This window comes from Clarias gariepinus, chromosome 25 (assembly GCF_024256425.1).
Source record: "Clarias gariepinus isolate MV-2021 ecotype Netherlands chromosome 25, CGAR_prim_01v2, whole genome shotgun sequence".
NCBI lineage: Eukaryota > Metazoa > Chordata > Actinopteri > Siluriformes > Clariidae > Clarias > Clarias gariepinus.
This window is the reverse complement of record NC_071124.1, coordinates 1,136,645-1,158,404: the sequence shown is the minus strand read 5'-3', so window position 1 is coordinate 1,158,404 and position 21,760 is coordinate 1,136,645. Positions and strand designations below refer to the sequence as shown.

Below are 21,760 nucleotides of genomic sequence, written 5' to 3'. Positions count from 1 at the left end.
TTCCTAAGCCCACTCTTGTTGCTCACTCTGTCCGCTGTGCTTCGATTAGCTTTTCTGGTGCCAGGAGAGACTTAGTCAAACACCCACGCATTGTCTGTCAGAAAGGTCTCTGTTTATTTGATTAACCGCCTGTGCCATCGACATCTGTTACTACAAAGAACATAAACCATTGTAAATGTCCTGGTGAGATGCTGAAGAACAAAGGAGTGGAAGTTAGACAGGTGTCCATCCAGAGACAAATCATGAGGTGTTGGTGTATATATATATATATATATATATATATATATAACCCCAATATTATCATCTCTGCACTGGCTACCTGTTCAGTTTAGAATTAATTACAAACTAGCATTACTTACCTTACAAAGCCCTAAATGGTTAACCTCCCATGTATCTGGCCAGTCTTCTGGAACATTACAATCCACCATGCTCCTTAAGATCACAACACTCTTGATTTCTAGTAGTTCCTAAAATATCAAAATTTACAAAAGTGGTTAGAGTGTTTTGGAAAGCTTTGGAACAGCCTTCCTGATAATGTTTGGGGCTCAGACACAGTCTACAGTACCAGTTTAAAAGTGGTTTAAGGACATATCTCTCTTTAGCTTGGCATATACATACTTTATCTCATATTTTTTACTCCAGTACATCTAAATCCCTATTATCCTCTACTGATGCTAATATCATGAATGGCAGCTAATTTTTTTCCACCTGTTCCTTTTTCTACCCATCCCGAGGCATCTGGAGTTTGTGCCAGCTTCAGTAGACAGGGAGCAAACATATGAGGATCCTGAGGCATCCAGAGAGGACCTGCTCCAACTTTTAGCATGTGGTCTGCTAGTAATGCGTGTGGTGACTGGGAACGTTTCCACTTTACCAGTTTTTCAAATGAAGACAGTCCTGTCATCAGCTGATAAAGACAGCTGTTCTCTGAGGACTTGTGACTGCAGTCGCTCGATAGTTCAGGACTGGAGTTTCCTACAGTCTACCTAAGCCTCCAATAATGAACTGGACTTCATATTAACTTCTTCACATCTCCTGTTATACTGAACTTCAAGCCCCCTAACACAGTATGAGTGCAGATCAATCCCTGCTATCCGTTATCACCCAGATGAGGATGGGTTCCCTGTTGAGTCTGGTTCCTCTCAAGGTTTCTTTCTATTACCATCTCAGGGAGTTTTTCTCTCAGCACCGTCGACCTCGGCTTGTTTATCAGGGACGATCTGATCAATTTGATTCACACACATTTTCTTTCATTTCATACACACTTCCATAATTTTCTTTTAATTTTGTAAAGCTACTCTGAGAAAATGACCAATATTAAAAGTGCTATACAAATAAACTTAAATTGAAAATTAAATTGAACTGGATATGGAAAATGCTGCATGTGTATGGAAATAAAATAATGCCACAATTAGTAAATTCTAGGTAACTTTGCTTGGGTTATAAAATTCATAAAACATTTTAAGCTGTTATTATATTTATGTAAGCTATTAAACCTCAAAAATATCTACTGTCAGTAATTGCCACATAATATTAAATAAACCTCCCATGCAGTTGTAAAAGTTATAAAAAATTTATGAATATGACGTGTGTGGCTCAATTTTACCTAAAATTAATGTGTACATAATAGTCTGTATGGGAAAACATCAGTTAATGCCAAAAAAATGTATGAAAGATAAGATAAAGTGGCCGGTGTCACAAAGAGTCTTGATTGTTAGTAACCTAAAATATATGGCTTTAATTGGAGAGGCGGGGTGTTTGTCAATTCTGCACCACGGAGTATAAATCATACCTTAAAATAAGCAATAAAGCAATATTTAAGTTTAATAATTTAGTGTTTCATAAGACACTCAAAAGCTAGTTTAATTAAATTTAATTAAATTTGTATAGAGCTTTTAACAACAGTATTGTCGTAAAGCAGCTTTACAGAATCAAAAGAATATTAGGGAAATGTGTATGATATGTGAGAAAATGGAAATGTGAGAGAGAATTACAATCATACATGCGTCAAGAATCCCACTGTATATTCGGGATAAGTTATTTTTTTCTTCTCTCCTATTTTCTAATTTTCCTTATTCTATTTTGACTGTTCTCTCTCCGTTAATTATTATTGCTATTATTATTATTAGTAGTAGTAGTAGTAGTATGCTTTTTGCTTTAATTCTTTATGTATTTATATTTAATCTATTTATTTATGTTGTTTTTTTGTAACTTGATTCCGAGCTTTGCCAGTACGAGTGTTAATTTTGTCAATAGAAATAATGAATAAATAAATAATAAATAAATTTTCATGGATTACCCTTTCGGGCGGCACAGTGGTGTAGCACTGTCACCTTGCACCTCCAGGGTCCGGGGTCGACTCCGCATCTCAGGCTCGATTCCCGTCTCTTTGTGCATTGAGCACGTTCTTTCCGTGCTTGGTGGGTTTCCTCCAGGTACTCCAGTTTCCTCCCACAGTCCAAAGATATGCAGGTTAGGCTAAATGGCCTTCCCAAATTTCCCGTAGTGTGTGAATAAGTGTGTGAGTGTGTGTGCCCTGCAATGGATTGGCACCCTGTCCAGGGTGTACCCTGCCTAAACTAATAAAACATCTGTCTTTATTTTCGTGAACATTACATTTTTGTCACAATTTGCTTCGATACGGTGTTCATTTATTATAGCTCTATCTTACCTATGCGGTTTAACTGGCTGACGTTCCGTGAATCAATAGTGTCAAAAGCTGCACTGAGGTCGAGTGACACAAGCATAGTGACGCAACCCTGATCAGAGGCCAATAGGAGGTCATTTACTACTTTAACGAGCGCTGTCTCTGTGCTGTGATGAGGCCTAAATCCTGACTGATACAGTTCATGTATGCCATTTCTATGCTACTATCTTTTCCAGAATCTTAGAGATAAAGGGGAGGTTTGATATTGGTCTGTAACTGGACAGCTGACAGGGGTCGAGGTCAGGTTTCTTAATTATTGGTTTAATAACTGCTAATTTAAAAGATTTTGGAACATACCCAATGCTGAGTGAAGAATTAATTATTCTCAACAGGGGTTCTGTTATTGCTGGTACTATCTGTTTAAGAAAATGTGTCGGTACAGGATCTAATATACAGGTTGATGAATTTGCAGAAAAGATGAGTGAAATTAGTTCATTCTCTTCAAGGGGAGTAAAGTATTCTAGGTTCTGATCTGACATGGCTAGATTAACATCTGCATCAATTACATTGTTCGGTTTCAAAACCTCAATTTTATGCCTAATATTTACAATTTTATTATTAAAAAAGTTCATGAAGTCCTCACTATTGCATGATGTTGTTGTGGAGATTTCTGCAGTGGTCTTATTTCTGGTTAATTTGGCTACAGCATTAAATAAGAATCTAGGATTATTTTTGTTATTTTCTATAAGAGTGGAGAGATATGTTGATCTAGCTACACTAAGAGCTTTTCTATAGTTCAGGATGCTCTCCTTCCATGCTATTTGAAATACTAACAATTTAGTTTGACACCATTTACATTCTAATTTTCGAGCGGTCTGTTTTAAAGAGCGCATGTGATCGTTATACCAGGGAGCGAGTTTCTTATCTGATCTGTAATAATTTTTCTTTTAACTGGAGCTACATTATCTAAGGTATAACGGAACGCGACTCTAAATATCGAGTTCTATGGGGTCAGACGGTGATCCAATCAAAGTTTTTAACTCTGGGAGATTATTGATAAAACTCTGTGTGGTAGTTGATGTGAATGTACGTTTAATACAGTAGCGTGGTGTTGTACGTACATTATCACTATGACACACTTTAATTGAGACAAGATCTGATATAACTTCAGACAATTAAAATGTGAATAAATTTCTTATGCTTAATCCGAAGAATATTATTAAATCTAAAGTGTGACCTGCTTTATGAGTGGGTCCTACTACACACTGATTTACTCCTACTGAGTCCAGTATGGATATAAATGCTTAACGTACAGGGTCTTCTGGATTCTCAAAATGAATATTAAAATCTCCAGCAATTACGCCTTGTCTACAGAAATGACTAGGTTTGAGAGGAAATCTGCAAATTTACAGAGAAACTTAGAGTACGGCCCTGGAGGTCTGTAAATTATAATAAGTGGAATCGACTGAGCTGACTTACTGTAGAGAACTTCAAATGCATTAAATTTGTGTCCATGTTTTTGTTCGATAAATCATACCTTAAATTAAGCTAACTTCTGCATTCTGTCTAAAATGCACCGTAATGCTTTTGCATTCACATTACAGATGTTATGGAGTCATATCCATCCCTGTGCACCTCCAAAAGTGGTTTAAGTGATCAGATCATAACGTGTCTCTAAAAATCTTTGGAACCCATTTACACCAGCACTAAGTTCTGTCTATTTACAATAAAATCATGTGACATTTTAAGTTGCTCAGAATTCAGAAGTTTATATTCAGACAAATGTTTCAAAACTTATTAGAGCGAGTTACACAATGCAGATAGACAATGTCCTGCCACATTAACAAAAGAAATCTCTTCCACAGCCTTTTCTCCTCCAGTTCACTGCAGCCTCACTACCTTCCATATCATTTGGAAGGACATGAATCAGACTGATGCTCGAGCAGCTTGCAGAGAAAATTACATCGACCTCGTCACTGTGTACTCTGATAAAGACAACACTGAACTGGATTACGCGATGAGTACAACCCCTATGGGTCGGATCAATTATGGGTTGATCGGTCTCTATCGTGGTCAGTTCAGTGAGAAATGGTCTAATGGTGATCCTGTAACATTCAGTAATCTGGCAGGGGATTGTGGGACATCGAGCTGCTGTGCTGCTATGAAGCCTGATGGTTCATGGGAAAGTCTTCAGTGCAACATGACAAAATATTTCATGTGCTATGAGCAAGGTAAGTTCTCACTTTCAACAGGTCACACACACTTAACACACACAAACATGGCCGAAGCCACTAGCCCAAACAACCTTCCCCAACAGGGTGAACACATACTGTAGAAATCCCCCCGCAAGCCATATAGATGCATGACTGTGTCCATATACTGTTATGTATAGTAAATGGACACAGTCATGCATCTATGTAAATAAAATAAAAGTTTTGTCTGTACGTTGGTCAGAATTCACTCTTTCAATGATATTTTTATGTTTCATACATTGGAGGATTAAAAACTAGTGTCAGAAAATCTTCTGTCAGTCTTTCTGTCATTTAATGAAACTTTGGCAATCTTTAGGTATCTGCCTGAAGTTAAACCTGCACCATAAGTAAAACCTAAGTCTTGTGTAGAAGAGAAGTTATAAGCAGTTTTGTGCCAGACTGTGTCACAACATCTAGCTCTTTTTTCCTAATTTAGTTCCTTTTGCCCTTGAGGTGGGCGTGGCTATACTCAACAGGGCCAATCAACACAATAGTTTACTGTGTACATAGAGTATGCGGAACACACAGAAATGTCAAAATCCGCAATAAATTAAAACAAAAGCGCAACACAGCATGGCTTACTTAAAAAAAAGGAAAGTAGACTATGACAAAGTAAAACCAGTTTGTTGCATATGCTGTGAAGTGCCACTATGAGATAAAACACGGATCTTTAGAACATACATATCTGCAGCAGCCCGAGGTGAGGGCGTGTAAAATATCCAAACTGAAAGCCTGGTGATATGCGCTAACATTCCCCCCTGAACACCCTCCCTCTTTCAGGCTTTTATCTTATCCCATTTCACTGAACTGAATTTACCTCCGACCTCTCTCAATGTCCCCCCGATTAAAAATTGCTTGTTGCGGTCCCCACTTTTTCAAGCATAGCGACCCCACATTTAACAATTTAAATTAATTTATCAGAACATGAAAATGACTCTACAGAGCATTTTGACACAAGGCAATAAAGTGATATCGACATGATAAGGTTTCAATGGTGAGCCCTATACTAAGCCTTAAATTATGATAATGAAACCATATCATCTCTACCGACATAAAGCGTAATTAAACTATTGCTAAGCAACTGAGGTGTTAGCAATATAAAAATGACAACATACAGTATCGCCCTGTTAACAGATAAACTCTGACCTTTAGACATTAGAGGAATGGGACAGGTATGTGAGAGACTGCAGGCTGGCCAGTTACAGTATGTCCCATTCCTCTAATGCTCCACTTTGTTCTCTCCAAGTGAATAATAATAATAATAATAATGCATTTTATTTATATAGGCGCTTTTCTGATCACCCAATGACGCCTTCCTCATAAAACAAGAATAAATTAAACCATAAAAACAAGATAACATCGATAACAAAGATAACATAAAGTAGTAAGAGAAGATTAAAACAAAATTAGATGAAAAAGACAGTGTCATGAATTAAGACATTTAAAAACAAATGACAATTATATTTGATATTTGATAAATGATATTTGTGTAATCTAGTTGAAATTAACATTTATTTACAGCTGTGTAAAGACATCAGTCACACGCAAAAGCTTTATACTTTTCTATCAATAATAATTCATATTTGACTGTACTCTCTCCATTAACTATTATTATTATTATTATTATTATTATTATTATATTTGCTTAACTTCTTTGAGTATTTATTTTTAATCTAATTAGATTTTTTTATTTCTCATACCTGGGACTTTTTGTTTATGACTGAAAATGAGGGTAAAAAAATGGTGACATGTCATCTTTTGGTGAGCTGTCCCCCTCTGACTGTTCATTCTACAGCACTCCCAGACCAAGTGGACATGGTGGTGGCGTGGCCACTGTTTTTAGAAACTCATTCAAATGTAGACTTCTGCCTGTTGATGCCTTTCTCAGTTTTGAGGTGCAACTTCTAAAAATGGATCTAAATGGACCTTTGCTTTGTGTGTTAGTTTACAGACCACCTAAAGTCTGTTCGACATTTATTCATGAGTTTTTGGAGTTTCTGTCTACTCAGGTGTCTCGTTGTGACAGAATATTGGTGTTAGGGGACTTTACCATTCATGTTTGTTGTCCTTCTAAATCTCTGGTTAAACACTTTATTAGCCTTATGGATTTACTCAATTTTGTACAGTCTGTCTTAAGTCCTACACATAATGGAGGCCATACGCTGGATCTAGTCTTGACTCATGGTTTCTCTGTGCATATCTCAGAAATATCTGATGCTGGCATTTCTAATCATTAGCCTGCTATTTTATATGTCCGGCCTATTCTTTCTCAGTCTGTACATTACTTTCGTGTTTTTCATGCTAATACTACTGTTGAATTCTGTGAGTCTTCAAGTTTATTTCAAATTTGAATGCCTGTCTGTCATCTTGTATGGATACTGAATTATTGGTTGAAAAGTTAAACTCTGCCTGTTGTTATGCTTTAAATATAGTCACTCCACTTAAGCGCAAAAAACTTAAGCTTAGTCCTCAACCCTGGTTAAATGCATTCACTCTCACTCTCAGAAAGTGAGATTGTAGGAGGGCCGAGCGCAGGTGGAAAAAAGATGGACTTCAGGTTTCCTGTCAAATTTTTTTAAACTCCTTAATCTCCTTTTTGTGCAGAAAGATTGGAAATGTAGTCACTACGGCCAAACTTGCGGTGAATTGCAATAAACCCTACATACTTACGGCCACCGCATGAAATTGTGCTGACTCTGCGTGGGTGAGATAGGGGTATTATGACGTGAGCAGCAGTATTTGCCAGGCCACGGCATGCGGGACTAGTTTGCGCGTGCAGTGATGGGACGTTACAAACTCAGGCATCTTTAACTTTTCATCATCATAGTATTACGAAGAGACGATATTTGATATGGGCTAATTTTCTTCATATTCAACCAAAGAGAAAAAAAGCTGATGTGTCATAATATCAGTGGGGGAACACAATCGCTGGGAAAAATACCACAAACCTGAAAAGACACATCAAGGCATCCCATGATAATCACCCAGTTTTACAGCCTCTTTGTGGTGAATATGTTTTATTATGCAGCCCTGTAAGGTTATGTACAGCTAAAAAGAGAGTAAACTATTGCCCTTATTATTTTTTTAAGCTAGCAGTTACATAGTTTAAATATAACTATTTAACAGAAATAAATGTGTTGCCCAAGGACGAGCACCATCTCATTCTTAAGTGTAACAATTATATGTGATCTATTTTATTGTATAGTTAAACCTTCACCAAACCCATTAAGCTAATAGGTTAGCAAATAATTGTCACCCAGAGGAGCTACAGAATCCCAACAACAGTCCAAGTGTGTAAAGTCATAAAAATATGAAGTTTCAAAACACTATTGTCTGTACTGTCCTATGTTTTGTAGTTAAAAATATGGACATGCAGCAGTTGTAATGGTTAAAAATAAATATAATTAACTGAAAATATCAGATAAAATTTGATTGGCTGTAGAATTATTTAATTAATAATAATTATTGTTAAACAATTTTTTTATGTTTTTATTACGTTGTGACGTTTGTTAGATGTCGGACTGTGGGCTTGATAATGGCAAGGCATAGACGCAGAGGGGATGATGTTAAATAAAGTCTTTTTAATGATAACAAAACATGAGCAAAAGGATGTTGGCTTTCTTTTGGGGGGTGCTATGAACAGAAGATAAAATACTCAACACACAGACTAGTAATTACACAAAGTAATATACAATACAGACAAGGGTTACAAACCAGACGAGACAAGACACACTAAACAGACTTGAGGATGAAACACATGGGACTATACATGCAAGGGACTAAACACACAAGACAGACTTGGCTAGGCCTACTAGATGCTAAACTAGGCGTTAGCTAAACATACCAGTTGCTAAACAGACTAGTAGCCAGAGACCCAAGGGAACGATCTTCTTCTTCTTCTTCTTGTTGGTTTTTATCGGCGGCTGACAAATTTAATAGGTGCATTACCGCCACCTTCTGCTCCGGAGTGTGGAACAGAGTCTCACATTCTATTTATCAGACCCGTTTCTTTAATAAAATTGAAGATTTTACTATTTACTTCACTCGCCCATTTTATTAAAACCTTAAAGTCCACCTCCTGATTTATGTTTTTTCTTATTTCATTTAGGCATTTGGCAGACGTTCTTATCCAGAGCGACTTACATTTTTATCTTATTACACATCTGAGCAGTTGAGGGTTAAGGGCCGCGCTCAAGGGCCCAACAGTGGCAACTTGGTGGTTGTGGGGTTTAAACCTGGGATCTTCCAAACCATAGTCCAATGCCTTATCCACTGAGCTACCCCTGGCCCATTTCCTTTATCATTGTTTCTCTTTCTTGCTCATACTTCCTACAAACAAGAAATACATGAGTTATTGTTTCTTCAACATTGCAGTGATCACATAGTCCATTTGGGTGTTTCACTATTATTTTAAGTGTGCTATTTAGTGGGCTCACTTCGGCTTTAGGAATTAGGGCTCATTCAACCAGAGAGATCGCCAGACAAAATCGATCTGAGGAATGTTTCCAGTTTACTCCTATTTATAACCTGCAGGTGCGTCTCATCAGATGACGTCACCTGACAGAGGTTATATAAGCCAAAATTTGGCGTGTTTGATACACACATGCTTCACAACCGGCAACACGAAAAGATGTTCCCATAGCATTTTCACGCAGCATCTCGTTCCCGCCTTTTCAGGGAACAGGGTTACAGCAAAGTAACCCGAGACATTTTCCCTAAATATATTATGTTTTAAATGTGTCGTCATTGCAAACATACAATTAAAAGTTCAGTTTTTTACATTTTTTTTACTTCCACAGATGCTTCTTCACAAACTCCTAATTATCATCTAATCCTTGAGAGTAAGACCTGGTATGAAGCTCAGCGTTACTGCAGGGGGCGCTACACTGACCTGGTCAGCATCAGAGATCAGCAGCAAAATGAAGAGGTGAAGATTAAAGGGTTAAACAGCAGCACGTCCTTCTGGACCGGCCTGCTGCGTGATGACTGGCAGTGGACTGATGGAGGAAACTCTGCTTACAGGAACTGGGCGAGTGGTCATCCTCAGTCATCACCCTATGACTGTGTTGTAATGTGGCAAAGGACATTGAATTGGTACTCAGTGCCATGCAGTGATTCTCACTACCCTCTGTGCTACAGCAGTAAGTAATCCTGTCTTATTACTCTTCTGTATGATGACTAGAAGTGTGAGTCTCTGTCTCTGATCTCACTCTAAACCATCTTCCTCCTTTTGGGTTTTTCTGTCTCTCTCAGGCTCCATCCATGTGAGTGCTGAGGCTCTGAGCTGGCAGGAAGCAAAATTTTCAGAATATACTTTTAAGTTTCCCTTCTAGCTGTTTTTAAATAGACACGTAGGTACTAATCCAAAAAGCCCCTAAATAATGTTTAATTTTAACTTAAAACATCACTCTCAGGGTTTCCAGCACTTTGGGCCTTTCACATGTTTGAAAGTCAGTCATTAAGCTTTTCACACCTTGATGTAGTGAAAGTTTTACACCCAGTGTGCATTGTGTAAAGATATAATCCACCACCAGTGATCCCTGCTTCATCAACCAACCAGTCCTCTGACTGAGACACTCTTATGTTTCTAAAACAGAAAGTGCCGCCTCACTCACATAAACAAGGACAGCAAGGCAAAATTAATTGTTTAAATTGTCACATTGTGTAAAAATCTGAAATCTGATCTTAAATATATTAGTTTTCCTGCATATTATTGGATCAGAGACTTTTGCATGTGTATGTAGGCCAAGTGATCCAAGTAAACATGCTATTAAAACAAAAGATTTACAATATTTTATTCTACATGTAGTAAGACGAGCAAAGATTTTTAATAAATTTTGACTTGGGATAACGAGCAAGTCTTGGTTTACGAGTACCGAGGATCATGTATCACGCATGTACTTTTTACACACAGACACACTCACACCCACAGACAAACACACACACACACACTCTTTCTCTCTGCTCTACACAGAAACACTGTTCTGTCGCGATTCTTTTCAAAGGTAAAGTGCAGGTTAATTTGTTTTATTTTTACTTTACAGCAGTGATTCCGTTAGTGTGTCGCTCAATCAAGTGTCATTACAGAGATTTCTTGTTTATTTGTCTGATAAAACAGTGTTTGCGTTGTGTGCGCGCGTGTGTGTAAAAAGAGTGGAAGAAGGGTAACTGTGTAAGACGAGAAGGGGGAGAGAGGAGCTTACTTTAGATTCACACACATACACACACACACACGCATACACACAGTGCCTGCACGCACAAACGGAAACAATTATCTGTCAGGATTTATTTAAAGGAAAAGTGCAGGTTAATTTGTTTTATTTTTACTTTATATTTTGTTTTAATTATTTTTATGTATTTATTTTTTTGGGCTGTGGAACAAATCATTTGAGTTTCCATTATTTCTTATGGGAAAATTTAATTTGGTTTATGAGTGTTTTGGAATACGAGCCCGCTTCCTCAACGAATTATGCTTGTAATCCAAGGTTCAACTGTAGAAGCAAAGGACTGGGGAGCCAATCAGAAAACGGACAGTCCATATGTGCCCATCCTAGTTTCTGATTGGCTGGTGTTGCCCCAACTCTAGTCTTTCGTTGGCTGCAGGCACGTGCACACGTAGAGATCAAAGGGGACTTGAGCACCTGCCCTTTTTATTCCTGGAGAGAAAGTGCCCTTTTTTTCTGGGGTGCTTTTTTTTTTTTTTTTAATAATATATATTCCTGTTTGCGCACAGCTTCCCTGTCAAACAAATATATTTATAATAAATATGAATGAAGAATTCATTCATATTGAAGAACAGTATATCTAAATATCAGGTCAGGAGTTCTGAAGCAAACACCCCCCCCACACACACACACCCCTGCGCAGCGGTGCACATCGGCGCAGATCATATACACACACACCTGCAGGCAGCAGCAGCCCCTCCCAGCAGTGTTTTTCTTGGCTTGTGCTGAGCTGAGTGGAGCTGGTGATGAACAAAAGATTAAACTACCAGTGCCTCGAATAAGGCTCGAATTTACTGCTGATTAGCCAAAGACAAATATATAGTTAACCTGTGTTTTGCTAGCATGCATGCCTCATGAGCTACTAGACTAGCTAATGTGTAAGGGATAATCGCTATATATATTCCCGCTTATTACATCGCTACCTACCAAATAAATAATTATTTTGACACAAAATATTAAAAGGGAGTTTATTGATTTAAGCCCGATTGTATTGCTTCCGCTAAAAAAATAATACACTCCGTCTCTACGGTTAGAATCCTGTGAGTCCATAGCAATGCTCTGTTCTTCATGTTCTGTTCTACTCCGCACAGCAGGCTTTTATCAAGAAATAACAGACCGCATTCTACATTGGAATTCAACCAAGCCATCATGTAATAAAATAAGTTAGTAATAAGCTTACTAAATAAGCTTAATAAAGTTACTAATTAGCATATATCATAGCATAAATTGGTGAATTTAGAAGAAATCTACAGATGCAAACAGATGGAGGATAGATACACTCTAAAAATGTAGTAAATCTGAGTAACTGCATCTGGTACATTGATCAATAAAACTGAGTAGAAATAAGTAAACTTTTTTGTTTAAAAAAAGAAAAAAAAAACGTAATTATGAGAAGTGCTCTTTATTTCACTTGAGCCCCTGCCCCTCAAAATGTCTGTGCACGACCCTGGTTGGCTGGAATAGTTGCAGGGTTATAACGCTGCTGCAGTTTGTGCAAGTGTTGCTTTATGATATTGCCGGGTGATGCTGTAACCTCTCGCTGTCATGCGAGGCAGAGGAGGTCAGGCAGGCTGATAGGACCCAAAAGCAGACACACTGGAAGATTGGAATATATTTGTAATACAATAAAGTGTAAAAAATTTTCACTGAAGAAATCGATTTATTCCATGTTTATTTAACTTCAACTAATTAAAAAAAAAAATCATAGAAAAAGAAGCTGGAAATGTGCTATACCAGGTTGACCAATAACAGTGTACATGGATACACAGTACTTACATGAGACCTATGGTGTAGACTTAATGCAGAAGCATAAATTAGGCTTTAATATTATGGTTTAGAGTTAGGATTTAGGGCTTATGCTCAGGGTTTAGGGTCAGGATTTAGGTTTGGGGTTAGGGTTAAGGTTGTGGTTGTTGTTATTGTCATCCATATAAGTATAAATAGATGAGATTGACCTTATCCACTCCTTATCCAGTAAATGCTTTCAAAATTCAAATTCAAGTTTTATTTGTCACATACACAGTCATACACAGTACGATATGCAGTGAAATGCTTAAACGACTGCCAGTGACCTTAAAAAAATTAAAGCTTATACATAAGATAATAAATATGAATAAAAGAAATACGTTAAGAACAAAATTTAACTAGTAAAATATGCTGTACAAAAAAATATAGTAAAATAAATATGTTAGAAAATAAGATTAACTAGTGAAATGAGAACAAAATATCAATATAACAGATATAGAAATATAGAAATAGAAATTTGTCAAAACAGAAATTTAGAAGTATAGAAGTTTGAAATGGCTCTGGTGTGCAAATATGCATAAAAAGTGACTTTGTAAGTGTCTTATTTAAAGTAATTCGTGCAGTGGTCCATAGATGAAAATATAAAATATGAAAATATAAATGAAAATATAAATATGTAGTGCAAAGTGTGCATGAATGTGTCCAGAGTGGCCATGGATGCCCAGTCAGTGTTGGATGTTGCAAAAAGATGTTATAAGTCCTGTGTTGTGTTGTGGTTGAGAGACCTTATCGCCTGCGGGAAAAAGCTCCTCCTTAGTATCTCTGTGTTGGCCTTCAGGGAGCGGAAGCGGTTTCCAGACCGCAACAGAGAGAACAGTCCATTGTTGGGATGGCTGAGGTCCTTTACTATCTTCCTGGCCTTGGTCCAGCACCGCTTGCTGTAGATTGAGTGCAGGTCAGAGAGCTTGGTGCGGATGATGCGCTCAGCTGATCGCACCACCCTCTGTAGAGCTCGTCTGTCCTGCATGGTGCTGTTTCCAAACCAGGTTGTGATGTTTCCCGTCAGGATGCTCTCTATGGTGGAGTAAAAATTCCTAAGCACCTTAGAGGGCAGTCTGAAGTCTCTCAAGCGTCTTAGGTGGTAGAGACGCTGCCGGGCCTTTTTCACCATGGTGTTGATGTGACAGGACCATGATAGGTCCTGCGTGATGTGTACACCGAGGTATCGAAAGCTGTCCACTCTCTCCACTGGGCTCCTGTTGATGATGGGGATCTGGTAGTTCCTCTCCTGCTTTGTACAAAAGTCCACTATCAGCTCCTTTGTCTTGCTGACGTTCAGGAGGAGATTGTTCCTCTGGCATCAGTTCTCCAGATTTCCAATCTCCTCTAGGTAGGCCGACTTATCGTTGTTCGTGATCAGGCCCACCACGACAGTGTCTTCAGCAAACTTGATGACGGTGGTGGAGTTGGTAGTGGCCACGCAGTCGTAGGTGTACAGAGAGTACAGCAGGGGGCTCAGAACACAACCCTGGGGGGCTCCAGTGCTGAGAGTGAGGGAGGCTGAGACATGTCCGCCCATCCTTACTGCCTGTGGTCTGCCAGTCAGAAAATTGGAGATCCACTGACACATGGATGAGCTGAGTCCCAGGTGTTCAAGCTTGGTGGTGGGTGTGGAGGGAATTATGGTATTAAATGCAGAGCTGTAGTCGATGAAGAGCATTTTCACATAATTCTCCCTCCGGGTGTCGAGGTGAGTGAGAGATGTATGAAGGAGATGAGAAATTGCGTCATCCGTAGAGCGGTTTGGACGGTAAGCGAACTGTAGTGGGTCCAGTGTGTCTGGTAGTGAAGAAATGATGAAGTCTCTGACCAGGCGTTCAAAGCACTTCATCACCTCTGAGGTGAGGGCTACAGACGATAATCGTTGAGGGAAGCAGGATGAAGTTTCTTCGGAACGGGAACAATGATGGACTCTTTAAAGCATGTGGGGATCACCGACTGAGATAAAGAGATGTTGAATATCTCAGTGAACACAGGTGCTAGCTGGTCTGCGCAGGCTCTGAGGATACGGCCTGAGATGCCGTCTGGTCCTGCTGCTTTCCTGGTGTTCACTTTCCTGAAGACTCTCCTCACATCATGCTTGGTGATGATGAACGCACTTCCGGTGCTGGGAGCGTCTTCCTGTCTGCAGCCGCTAGCGCTGCTAGCATTAGCATCGCTAGCGTCTTTAGCTGCAGCCTCGAAGCGAGCATAGAAGGTTTTCAGCTCACGTCCGCGTTCGTCATACCGGTTGTTGTTGCTTTAGAATCCGTTATTGTCCTTAGTCCCTGCCACAGGCTCCTAGAGTCACTCTGTTGGAGTTGTGACTCTAGTTTTCTCCCGTAGCGCAGCTTCGCCTCTTTTACCGCCTTCCGGACGTTGTATGATGCAGCCTTGTACGATTCCATGTCCCCCGACGCAAGTCCCGTGTTGTAGACAGCGGTGCGAGCTCTCAGAGCGTCGCAGCGGGTTTTATCCACCCACGGCTTCTGGTTGGGAAACATTCTGATAGTCTTTTTCTCCACGGTAGTAAAGCCATGATCAAACAATAAAAATAACCTAAAGTATAATATTAAGAGTGAACAGCGGGGCAAGTCATTTTTAAATTACATTGAAAATATTTCAGCATTTCAAAGTACAAGTGACAACAAGAGTGAAAGCTCTTTCTAGTATTAATAAAAGCAGGAAGATGTGAAAATAATCTTTTCATGATAAATCCAGCCCTCTGTGTTATTATTGGTTACACTAATTCTGTCTCATTTACGATTGATTAAATGACTGCAGGCCGTCCAATGCCAGTCAATCCTAGAGCATGAAAGTGGCACTTAAATGTAGCATATGTGTAACACAGTTAAGCTCCATAACGTACAGATTCCCATCAAGTATTGCTGTAAAATCAAGTAAAAGGTTCAATATTACCTCCTCTTTTTAAAACCTTTTAACTTCTTTACGCTCTTAATAATATCTGAGAGTGTGTTACAGACGTGATTTCTTAAAGAATATGACTGACACATTTGACGTCTAACAGAGACAGATTCAGAACTTGTAAACTATGACCAGGAGATGGCGCTATAGGATGAGCACGCTGTTAAAAACAGTCTGTAATTTCACAGTGGAGAGTAATTTCAGGATTGGCCCGCTGTAGTGATGACATCACCTTGTCAAACAAGAGCCATGAAACAATTAGGGATCTATTTTCTTTTTCAATATCTCAAAACAGAAGTAGTTTTAATCATAAATGATGATCTTTAGATTTATTTTAAAGTTTAACCTTCCATCAATGCAAATCGCTCAGGGTAGATTTTTGTTTTAACTCTTTATTATCCACATGCAAAAAGGTTAGGTCATAACAGATTACAGTCATCACTCTCAATACACCTACGATCACTGACTTGTGATCACTGACTCAATCCTGTGATTATGTGTCGGTCTTTACATCATTAAGACATTCTGTGTTTAACATTTGTTTAAAGCTCCGTCTGTTCACATCTCAGTATTTTTACTTTTTTTAGTCACACCACTAACAGCTGTTCATCCACATCACATTTCCCTCCTTTATCTCTGTCCTGCTACATTAACAGGAGAACTTTCTTCCACAGCCTTTTCTCGTCCAGTCAACAGCATCCTCACTACCTTCCAGTACATTCAGGGGTACAAGATTCAGACTGATGCTCGGACAGCTTGCAGAGGAAATTACATCGACCTCGTCACTCTGTACTCTGATGAAGACAACACTAAACTGTATAACCTGACGATAGGGGCTGGTGGGGGAGGGAGATGGCCTGGATGGATCGGTCTCTATCGCGGTCAGTTCAGTGAGAAATGGTCTAATGGTGATCCTGTAACATTCAGTAATCTGGCAGGGGATTGTGGGACATCGAGCTGTTGTGCTGCTATGAAGCCTGATGGTTCATGGGAAAGTCTTCAGTGCACAGGGACAAGATACTTCATGTGCTATGAAGAAGGTAACTTCTAACTTAAAATGCATATTTGAATGTATATGTACATATATTGTAATGTTTTTTTAAATATATTTTTAATATATTATGTTTAATATTTATTATCAGTGAAAACATGCAAATAAGAGTCTTTATTTTTAACCTCCACAGATGCTTCTTCACAGACTCCTAATTATCATCTGATCCTTGAGAATAAGACCTGGTATGGTGCTCAGCGTTACTGCAGGGGGCGCTACACTGACCTGGTCAGCATCAGAGATCAGCAGCAAAATGAACTGGTGAAGATTAAAGGGTTAAACAGCAGCACGTCCTTCTGGATCGGCCTGCTGCGTGATGACTGGCAGTGGACTGATGGAGGAAACTCTGCTTACAGGAACTGGGACTGGTGGAGAGGAGAACCTCGGCCATCACCATACGACTGTGTAGAAATGCACTTAGGGAAATGGTACTCAGCGCCATGCAGTAATTATTATTACCTCTCTCTGTGCTCCAGCAGTAAGTAAAAGTGTCTCATCACTTGTGTGTAAGTTTCTGTCTCTGATCTCACTCTAAACCATAAATTAATAACCTGAAATAAAAGGCGCTTCTCTCCATGTGGAAGAACAGAGCACTGCACAGTTTAGTGTTTTCCAGCACTAACTCACCTGAACCCTTCATTATGCACTTCTTCACTAGGTGATGAGGTCAATCAGGGGTCATAGAGCAGGAAAAAGCCTAAAGTGTGCAGGAACTGTTCACACACTCAGAGCTTCACACATCAATTCACATTCACATCAACATCCACAACATCTGATTAACGCTTTCAGCTTCTCTGTTTAAAGAACTTTAAGAGATCAGTTTAGATAAAAGAGTAAAATACACAAACACACATTCTCTGCTCATGTGCTTTATTCACTTTTAATTAGTTTCCTTTATTTCTCTACATTTGTTGGGGTGAATTTTGTTGTATGATTTTGCAAAATATCATTATACTGTCATATGATGTTTTGTTTTTTTGTTCAGTTAAACCAAAAATAAGGCTTATTAAATCATTATTACATTTCTGCTAATGCTGATTAATAATCAAATAACATTTTGTTGTATATTAATAAAATGTCATTTGGTGTTTTGATGATAATAAATAATGCAATGATAATAAATCTGTCTTTTATTTTAACTTAACCTGATCTTTTTTATGTTTAAATGACATAAACATATGACATCTTGTAAAACACGTCATTTTAAAATAATAAAATAATAATACTTTACTGTATAATCACAGCCTATTTTACATTTTCCTGTACAGATAGTCCCTCCATTGAAGTTACAAATTTCTGCAGAAACGAACTAACTGGGGTTCATATCTAATGTTCGATTCTGCAAACAAATTCAATTTAATTCAATTTTATTTGTATAGCGCTTTTAACAATTAACATTGTCGCAAAGCAGCTTTACACAATCAAAAGTATTAAGTTTGTATGAAATGTGAATGTGTATGAATCAAAATTATATGATTGTCCCTGATGAGCAAGCTGAGGGTGGCGGTGCTGAGGGAAAAACTTCCTGAGATGGTAATCGAAAGAAACTTCGAGAGGAACCAGACTCAACAGGGAACCCATCCTCATCTGGGTGATAACGGATAGCAGGGATTGATCTGCACTCATACTGTGTGAGACTGGAAGTTCAGTATAAGAGGAGATGTGTAAAATTAAAGTCAAGTTTGTTCCTGGAGGCTCAGGTAGACTGTGAGAAATTCCAGTCCTGAACTTTTGAGCGACTGAAGTCACAGGTCCTCAGATATGGAAGTATAATAGTGCCAAAATTCCTCAAAGCAAAATAGCAGGTTGAATTACATGAACTGAAAAAAACGTGTTGCAATAAATATGTTTGAATTTTTCTGCATTGCAATTTGATCTGAATTGAAAAAAATCCTTAGAGCATTTACAATGTTTGAAATTTTTGCCACTGCAATTTATTGTGGTTGTATATTTCAAGTGAAAATGTAATCCAAGCATTTAAAATTCAATGCAAAAATATTCAAGTTACTAAATTGCAGTTCAAAAATAAATAATGTAGTGTTAAAAATACAATCTTCATTATTTTTCAATCTTACAAATTCAGGTAATAAAATTCAGGTAATAAAATTCAAGTCGCTAAAATGCAGGTCTTTACATCCGGGATATCACAGGAAGAGCAGTGGAGAGCCGATTGCTGCTGTCCGTGCCGCAGTGTACTTTAAAGTGTGCTTCCTGCTCCCTGTGTAGTCTACTTCTCACAAACTACTTACTGATCGGAACACAGCCCTCTTAACTAACAGGCCGGGTTGCCAGTTGCACAATAAAGTATGTATGTGTTAAAATGACCCCTCTGCCGTAAACACTATATTCAAAGCAAAGCCAGCGCTCTTTCATTCACACGCGCGAGCGATGGGTTTCCCGCCCCTGAGCTCGGTGATGTTACAGTCTGTGGAAACATTCAGTACAGCAGCAGAAACACATTTAGGAAGCAGTGAAACAGCATGAGTTCAGCGCGTGACACCAGAGTAACTGCAGAAGTCTGACTCTGTGCAAATAAACTGATAGGGACAATTCCAGACAAGGCAAGGCAAGGCAAGGCAAGTTTATTTGTATAGCACATTTCATACACAATGGTAATTCAAAGTGCTTTACATAGAAGAAGAAAATAAACATGAAATGAAATAAAAGATAATAGCAATAAGACATTTTAACAAAAACTTTTAAATTTCATTTAAAATAAAAATAAATGCAGTTTGCAACAAAACTTTAAACTAATTAAAATTTAATAAAAATAAAAATAAAAGACTAAGTAAAACTAATAAAAACATAATTTCAAATAAAAATAAAACAGTTTAAGAAATTAGATAAACATAAGATAGTACAGTCAGTTCGGACGTAGCACAGTGCTCATTGAATAAATGCACAGCTGAACAGATGAGTTTTGAGTCTAGATTTAAATGTGACTAATGTTTTAGCACATCTGATCTCTTCTGGAAGCTGGTTCCAACTGCGGGCAGCATAATGGCTAAAGGCGGATTCCCCTTGTTTTGTGTGAACCCTTGGTATTTTTAACTGACTCGATCCTAACGATCTGAGTGGTCTGTTAGGTTTATATTCAGTGAGCATATCTGTAATGTATTTAGGTCCTAGGCCATTAAGTGATTTATAAACAAGTAAAAGTACTTTAAAATCTATCCTAAATGTTACAGGAAGCCAGTGTAAGGACCTGAGGACTGGTGTGATGTGATCAGATTTTCTGGTTCTAGTCAGAATCCTGGCAGCAGCGTTCTGGATGAGCTGCAGCTGTCTAATGGTCTTCTTGGGAAGGCCGGTGAGGAGACCATCACAATAATCCACCCTGCTGGTGATAAAGGCATGGACTAGTTTCTCCAAGTCTTGATTTGAGACAAAACATCTAATTCTTGCAATGTTTTTGAGATGATAGTATGCTGATTTAGTTACTGCTTTGACATGACACACACACATACAGTATATACTACTAACTGTTCAAATAACTACATGAAGACTTATGACTTCATACTTAATATTAAACTGAAACTGAAATGTTGTAATTGCGTTGCATAAAATAATTTATATAATTTATTTATATTATATTTTAATCAGACTGACATTAAACCGTACTATCCACACTTTACGTTTTTCTTAATTACAAAGTTTTTGTGTTTACCTTTATTTATAAGCAATATAAATTTAACAAAGTGTAAACATCATGTATGTTGTTGTTGCTGCTGAGGAAATTAATCCCCTCTGGTTACTGAATGTGACTGTAACATCACCGAGCTCAGGGGCGGGAAACCCATCGCTCGCGCGTGTGAATGAAAGAGCGCTGGCTTTGCTTTGAATATAGTGTTTACAGCAGAGGAGTAATTTTAACACATACACCCTTTATTGTGCAACTGGCAACCCGGCCTGTTAGTTAAGAGGGCTGTGTTCCGATCAGTAAGTAGTTTGTGAGAAGTAGACTGCACAGGGAGCAGGAAGCACACTTTAAAGTACACTGCGGCACGGACAGCAGCAATCGGCTCTCCACTGCTCTTCCTGTGATATCCCGGATGTAAAGACCTGAATTTTGTTACCTGAATTTTGTTACCTGAATTTGTAAGATTGAAAAATAATGAAGATTGTGTTTTTAACACTTGAAAATATTTTTGAACTGCAATTTAGTAACCTGAATCTTTTTGCATTGAATTTTAAATGCTTGAATTACATTTTCACTTGAAATATACAACCACAATAAATTGCAGTGGCAAAAATTTCAAACATTGTAAATGCTCTAAGGATTTTTTTTTTCAATTCAGATCAAATTGCAATGCAGAAAAATTCAAACATATTTATTGCAACACGTTTTTTTCAGTTCATGTAATTCAACCTGCTATTTTGCTTTGAGGAATTTTGGCACTATTATACTTCCATACAGGGTCCGGGTTCGATTCTAGTCTCTGTGTGGTTGGTGGGTTTCCTCCAGGTTCTTCTGTTTCCTCCCACAGTCCACAGACGTGCAGATTACCCATAGTATGAGAAATTGTGTGTGTGTGTGTGCCCTGTAATGGATTGGCACCCTGTCCAGGGTGTACCCCTCCTCGTGCCCTAGGTCTTGGTTAGTCTCCAGGTCCCCGTGACCCTGAATACAGGATAAAGTGAGTGAGTGAGTGAGTATCTGGTGTGTCTCACTTCAGTGTCTATTTTTGTAGAATACATGTGAGCTACTTTGTAATTTGCACTCTGCTCTAAATATACATTCATACATACATTTGTGAGTTAAAAGAGAAGGAGAAATTCTGGAGTGAGGTAGATGAAGTGATGCAGAGCATCCCCAGAGGTGAAAGAGTGGTGATTGGTGCAGACTTCAATGGACATGTTGGGAAAGGGAACAGAG

General features: G+C 38.4%; 1 protein-coding gene across 1 annotated transcript; it reads left to right on the top strand.

The window, feature by feature from the left end:
• Positions 1–4,515: 4,515 nt before the first annotated feature.
• On the top strand, positions 4,516–17,370 carry LOC128513415 (macrophage mannose receptor 1-like). The gene is made up of 4 exons (XM_053487168.1): positions 4,516–4,878; positions 9,699–10,040; positions 16,508–16,873; positions 17,018–17,370. Exons 1-4 carry the CDS (start codon positions 4,569–4,571, stop codon positions 17,368–17,370), a joined length of 1,371 nt encoding a protein of 456 aa, XP_053343143.1. The 5' UTR covers positions 4,516–4,568.
• The last annotated feature ends 4,390 nt before the right edge of the window (positions 17,371–21,760 follow it).

Excerpts from the sequence above, each read along its gene's own strand:
- LOC128513415 (XM_053487168.1), top strand. The coding sequence starts at position 4,569 with ATGAATCAGACTGATGCTCGAGCAGCTTGCAGAGAAAATTACATCGAC. Across the intron at positions 10,041-16,507 it reads CTACCCTCTGTGCTACAGCA|CCTTTTCTCGTCCAGTCAAC; the intron begins GTAAGTAATCCT and ends TTTCTTCCACAG. Across the intron at positions 16,874-17,017 it reads CTTCATGTGCTATGAAGAAG|ATGCTTCTTCACAGACTCCT; the intron begins GTAACTTCTAAC and ends TAACCTCCACAG.